General features: G+C 42.8%; 1 protein-coding gene across 1 annotated transcript; it reads left to right on the top strand.

Moving 5' to 3' along the window:
- Window positions 1-2,064: 2,064 nt before the first annotated feature.
- akr1c3.L (aldo-keto reductase family 1, member C3 L homeolog) lies at window positions 2,065-6,402 on the top strand. The gene is made up of 9 exons (XM_018240871.2): window positions 2,065-2,302; window positions 2,499-2,666; window positions 2,750-2,866; window positions 2,983-3,060; window positions 3,145-3,267; window positions 3,339-3,448; window positions 3,792-3,957; window positions 5,254-5,336; window positions 6,129-6,402. The coding sequence occupies exons 1-9, from the start codon at window positions 2,216-2,218 to the stop codon at window positions 6,169-6,171; spliced, it is 975 nt and encodes a 324-aa protein (XP_018096360.1). The 5' UTR covers window positions 2,065-2,215; the 3' UTR covers window positions 6,172-6,402.
- The last annotated feature ends 371 nt before the right edge of the window (window positions 6,403-6,773 follow it).

The following is a 6,773-nucleotide window of genomic DNA, read 5'->3' as shown; positions in this document are numbered from 1 at the left end:
TGCCAGCAGCATCCAAAATATTGTCCCCAAATCTATACCTGTGCCAGCAGCATCCAAAATATTGTCCCCAAATCTATACCTGTGCCAGCAGCATCCAAAATATTGTCCCCAAATCCATACCTGTGCCAGCAGCATCCAAAATATTGTCCCCAAATCTATACCTGTGCCAGCAGCATCCAAAATATTGTCCCCAAATCTATACCTGTGCCAGCAGCATCCAAAATATTGTCCCCAAATCCATACCTGTGCCAGCAGCATCCAAAATATTGTCCCCAAATCTGTACCTGTGCCAACAGCATCCAAAATATTGTCCCCAAATCTGTACCTGTGCCAGCAGCATCCAAAATATTGTCCCCAAATCTATACCTGTGCCAGCAGCATCCAAAATATTGTCCCCAAATCTATACCTGTGCCAGCAGCATCCAAAATATTGTCCCCAAATCTGTACCTGTGCCAACAGCATCCAAAATATTGTCCCCAAATCTGTACCTGTGCCAGCAGCATCCAAAATATTGTCCCCAAATCCATACCTGTGCCAGCAGCATCCAAAATATTGTCCCCAAATCTATACCTGTGCCAGCAGCATCCAAAATATTGCCCCAAATCTATACCTGTGCCAGCAGCATCCAAAATATTGTCCCCAAATCTGTACCTGTGCCAGCAGCATCCAAAATATTGTCCCCAAATCTATATCTGTGCCAGCAGCATCCAAAATATTGTCCCCAAATCTATATCTGTGCCAGCAGCATCCAAAATATTGTCCCCAAATCTATACCTGTGCCAGCAGCATCCAAAATATTGTCCCCAAATCCATACCTGTGCCAGCAGCATCCAAAATATTGTCCCCAAATCCATACCTGTGCCAGCAGCATCCAAAATATTGTCCCCAAATCCATACCTGTGCCAGCAGCATCCAAAATATTGTCCCCAAATCCATACCTGTGCCAGCAGCATCCAAAATATTGTCCCCAAATCTATATCTGTGCCAGCAGCATCCAAAATATTGTCCCCAAATCTATACCTGTGCCAGCAGCATCCAAAATATTGTCCCCAAATCCATACCTGTGCCAGCAGCATCCAAAATATTGTCCCCAAATCCATACCTGTGCCAGCAGCATCCAAAATATTGTCCCCAAATCCATACCTGTGCCAGCAGCATCCAAAATATTGTCCCCAAATCCATACCTGTGCCAGCAGCATCCAAAATATTGTCCCCAAATCCATACCTGTGCCAGCAGCATCCAAAATATTGTCCCCAAATCTATACCTGTGCCAGCAGCATCCAAAATATTGTCCCCAAATCCATACCTGTGCCAGCAGCATCCAAAATATTGTCCCCAAATCCATACCTGTGCCAGCAGCATCCAAAATATTGTCCCCAAATCTATACCTGTGCCAGCAGCATCCAAAATATTGTCCCCCAAGATATTTTGAAATCTGACATGGGGCTAGACATTTTGTCAAATTCCCAGCTGCCCCTGGTCATGTGACTTGTGCCTGCACTTTAGGAGAGAAATGCTTTCTGGCAGGCTGCTGTTTTTCCTTCTCAATGTAACTGAATGTGTCTCAGAGGGACATGGGTTTTTACTATTGAGTGTTGTTCTTAGATCTACCAGGCAGCTGTTATCTTGTGTTAGGGAGCTGTTATCTGGTTACCTTCCCATTGTTCTTTTGTTTGGCTGCTGGGGGGGAAAGGGAGGGGGGTGATATCACTCCAACTTGCAGTACAACAGTAAAGAGTGATTGAAGTTTATCAGAGCACAAGTCACATGACTTGGGGCAGCTGGGAAATTGGCAATATGTCAGATTTCAAAATTGAATATAAAAAAATCTGTTTGCTCTTTTGAGAAAATGAGTTCAGTGCAGAATTCTGCTGGAGTAGCACTATTAACTGATTCATTTTGAGAAAAAAATTTTTCCCATGACAGTATCCCTTTAAATATACTCAAAGACACTTTATTTTGGTGTTACTGGTCCTTTAATAACAAATTTCCTATCCCCTCCCCTCTTGCCTTTCCACCATCTGACACACATTGACCCTACAAAATCCCCGCCCTCTCCCACTCAGAGAACCAGTTTTTCTGCTTTGTCAAACCAAAACCCCTATGAGGCCTCACACTGAAAGTTGCTTGTCCTATAAACATAGTAACTCCGGGCAAAGTGCAGGGGAGAGAGAAGCTCAAGCCTTGGAGGGATCAGATCACTCACACTAACTATGGCGCTGCACAAGGACTCCTACGTTGAGCTCAATGATGGGCACAAAATGCCAGTGCTTGGTTTTGGCACTTATGCCCCTCAGAAGGTGAGTGTTCTCTGTATTGGCAGGGGCAAGAGCTGTCTATAGTGCTGCTACATATCAAGGAAAAATATCCTGTGTTGGTTCCGATTATTAGTATTGAACTACAACTCCCAGTACCCCTTGACAGGCTACAGTTTGATGAATACCGTCTCTACTCTGAAATGATTGTTTGTGGCGTACAATGTTATTCGATCCTCAGTTCCCCAAGAACTTGGCAGAGGAGGGCACCAAAGTGGCCATTGATGTTGGATACCGCCATATTGACGGCGCTTTTCTCTACGGGAACGAGGTGGAGGTTGGACGGGCGATAAGAGCAAAGATTGCCGATGGTACAGTGAAGAGGGAGCAATTGTTTTACACTGGGAAGGTAACCAATACAATGGGTCAGTATTATGTGTAAGTCTTTCTTCCTATACATCTACACTGTTATCCCTTTATTTGACTCATCAGCTCTGGTCCACCTTCCATACCCCTGAGATGGTCCGTCCAGCCCTGGAGAAATCTCTGAAGGATCTTCAGTTGGATTACATGGATCTCTTCATCATTCATACCCCCATGGAGTTCAAGGTGAGCTCCCCCTACTGCTGACACAGGGAACCTCTGATGGTGGACCTGATGGGAAAGACATTTCTTGCTGACTCCAAACCCTTCTAACTACCATTCTTTTCTTGTTCCTGCATAAGCCTGGAGATGATATCTTTCCGGTGGATGAAAATGGGAAATTTATTTACCATAATACAGACATTAGAGACACATGGAAGGTAGGATTGTGCTCTTCTTCTCTGGGGCATCAGTAAAGGACTCAATATGGAATATTGGGAAATAACAGTGTTTTTTCCCATCAGGCACTGGAAGAGTGCAAAGACTCCGGGCTGGTCAGATCCATCGGGGTGTCCAATTTTAACCACAAGCAGCTGGAGCTGATCCTCAATATGCCTGGCCTGAAATATAAACCCGTCTGTAACCAGGTAATGGGCAATGTATCACACTCATGTGATAATGTATGAAAATAACTTTATTTTGTCGTGGGTCACTGCAGGTGGAATGTCACGTGTACCTGAACCAGAGCAAACTGCTGGAGTTCTGCAAGTCCAATGACATTGTGCTGGTGGGGTACAGCGTATTGGGGTCCAGCAGGGATGAGCGATGGTAAGGCTTTTCTTTAAAACTACAGATTTCTTTGAATGGGTCACATCCAATTTAATAGTTGAAGGCTTCCTTTGTGGTTAAGAAGGTTCTCGGTATCAATGGGATCCTGAGTTTGATTTCAGCAAGGGGGACAATCAGTGAGTAGGTCCAGTGTCGGAGGTAGTTTCTTCAAGTTTTACCCCGTGCTCCAAAACCTTCAAGTGCTTCCACTTGCTCCATATGAATCTCAAGCCACACTCATTGGCACCTACACATTGATACTGCTACTACTTGAAGTTGGACACAATGAACTTGATGCATGATTGATCTCTCTGGTCTATCCCATTTTTTCCTTCTGTTTCAGGATTGAACCAAGCGCCCCTGTGCTCTTGGAAGACCCCGTACTGAATGCGATTGCTAAAAAGCACAACTGCACCACTGCTCAGGTAGCAATGCGGTACCATCTCCAAAGAGGAGTCATCGTCCTTGCAAAGAGCTTTACCCCTTCCAGGATCCAGCAGAACTTCCAGGTATCAGATTCCAAGAAGATCATCATTATTGGGACATCTCTGTGGCACAGTATTTAGTATGTGGCAGTACAACCACTCGAATATCAGGCGGCAGTTGCCTTGGGGAGTCATTAAACTTGTGTATTGGAAAAAACCAACATCAACCTTGCTAAATAATGCATGGAAATAGGTATTCTTATAGGAATTGTTCTACTTTAAATCTTAGTATAATGTAGAGAGTGCTATTCTGAGATAATTTGCTGTTGGTCTTCATTTGTTATTATATGCAGTTTTTTGGTTGTTTTTTTTTTTTAAATTACCCTAGCAATCAGTCAGTGGCGATAATGAAAAACTGGAATATGAATAGGAAAGGGCTTCAATAAAATGATAAGTAATACAAGGTAACAATAACAATAGGGGGTTATTTATCAAAGTTCAAATGCTAAAAATTTTAAAATTTAGATTTTTTTTTTACGATCAAATCCGAATTTTTAGTGGAAACCCGAGGGTGTTTAAAGTCCGTATAAAAAAAATACTCCAACTCAGACCAGCTGAGTTCATGTAGAACTCTGATCCGCGCTGTGTTTCGTGCATTAATCTGAAGATTTCCAGCGTCAAATTCGGAAAATTCGTACGATTTGAACTTTTTGCACGATTTTAGCGATGTTTTTTCCCCGTACAGGAAGTATACGGAATAATGGATTGATAAATAAGGGGGAAAAAAATCTGTGCGGATTTGGTCAAACTATTTTACCGAAAATTATCAGAAATTGGAGTTGATAAATCATCCTCTAAAAGTGCAGTTTTTGGCTGCCGGGGTCAGTGAACCTCATTTGAAAGCTGGAGAGAGTCAGCAGAAAAAGGAGGATAAGTGAAATAAAAAAAAATTGAGACCAACTAAAAGGTTGGTAAGAATTGTTCCTCCTATTAATTTAAAGTTGAACTGCCCCTTATACAGGGACATACTGTAACTAAAGGGGCCAGGGCCCCCCTGCACAAATTGTAGGTGATCCTACACATGAGCAAAATCATGGGTTACCGGTGTTTTTATGTCTGTACAATTTCCCCTTTGAGCCCCTATATCCTTGCCCCACCCCCGCCACAATACAAATGCTACTGCCTCTCCACGATCTCAAAATAGTCGCGTGCATAAAAATTGTCGCGTGTCAAAATTATTCGGACGCCCATTGACTTCAATTTGTTTTGCGAATTTTTCCCTGTTTCGCAAATTTCGCGGTAAATTCGCAAATGGCACAGATTCGCCCATCAGTACCCCAGATTGTTTAAATTTTTTTTTCCCTTTAATTTCTGTTTCAGATTTTCGACTTTCGGTTGGACGCAGAAGACATGAGACGCATCGACGCACTAAACAGAAACATGCGCTACTTCGACACATCCAAGTAACGTTCCTTTATTCCGTAGAACCTTCCCCTGTGTTATTTAACTACACCTCCCAGCATCCCAACAGTTAACCATTATTAGACACATAAAGTAGATCAGTGGGACCTGGTGGTTCATATCACTGAAGCTCCACTTGCTATATTCTGTTTATACCTTTAATAAGAGTTGCTCCTTCCAAATCGTTCTGGACTGCAGCTCAGTTTGATAGAATTGAGTCCGTGTGCTTCGTACATAGGACAAGAGCTACAGGCATGAAATATATTTTCCTAGCGCCCAGAAAGCACAATATGAGCCAGAATTGCCCGATAATCTCCTTATGTCTTCTATCATCATCTTCAATTGTGTAAGTGAAATGTGCCGGCTCTGATGAAGACTTGGATAACAACAACACAATTAATATATCATCAGTTACCAGCCAATAAGGCTGATCCTCTTGTTTTAGGAAACAAAGTCATAGATTATATCAGGGCTCCCCAACCTTTTTTACCCATGAGCCACATTCAATTGTAAAAAATGTTGGGGAGCAACACAAGCATGAAAAAGGTTACGGGGGTGCAAATAAGGGTTGTTCTTGGCTATTTGGTATTTTGGTAGTATCAAGGAGACTCTTTTTGGCAAAACACCTGGTTTTTATGCAACTAAAGCTTTCGTCCAAACCAGGAATTCAAAAATAAGCACCTGCTTTGAGACCACTGGGAGCAACATCCAAGGGCTGGGGAGCAACATGTTACTCATGAGTCACTGGTTGGGATCACTGGTTTATACTAATGGTGCAACTGTTTTTCATTTAGGTTGACGGACCACCCGAAATACCCCTACAGTGAGGAATACTGATGGATACGATCCCTGACTCTCCCACTGACAGATACAGCCGTCTTTGTATTGAGCAGAAGATCCACTTTTGCTACTGACCGGCCAGAACGCTAACGTTTCTCATTGAGTTTCATAAACAGCCTTCTCCTGTCCCCATTGCCTGGACATGAGATAAAAAACATAGTAAAAAAGTCTCCAGTTTGATATTTGAGATTTCTTATTCTATGAGATAATAAAATGTAACAACACGAACATTCCTGCTGATTTTTGATTGATTCCCATAATACATAAACTGTTGAAGAAGAAGGGCCCCCTTAGCTCATAACAAGGTTACAGATATATAGAAACATTGGGGTGTCACCCTGCTATAGTTCCAGGAGTACCCAGGGTACAAATAATCACTCACCCCAAATCTCCCCTAACTGACCTTCAGGCTGGGTCCCCTTAGCTCATAACAAGGTTACAGATATATAGAAACATTGGGGTAACAGTCACCCTGTTATAGTTCCAGGGGTACCCAGGGTACAAATAATCACTCACCCCAAAACTCCTCCTAACTGACCTTCAGACTGGGCCCCCTTAGCTCATAACAAGGTTACAGATATATAGAAACATTGGGGTAA

This window comes from Xenopus laevis, chromosome 3L (genome assembly GCF_017654675.1).
Source record: "Xenopus laevis strain J_2021 chromosome 3L, Xenopus_laevis_v10.1, whole genome shotgun sequence".
NCBI lineage: Eukaryota > Metazoa > Chordata > Amphibia > Anura > Pipidae > Xenopus > Xenopus laevis.
This window is presented reverse-complemented; position numbering and strand designations above follow the sequence as displayed.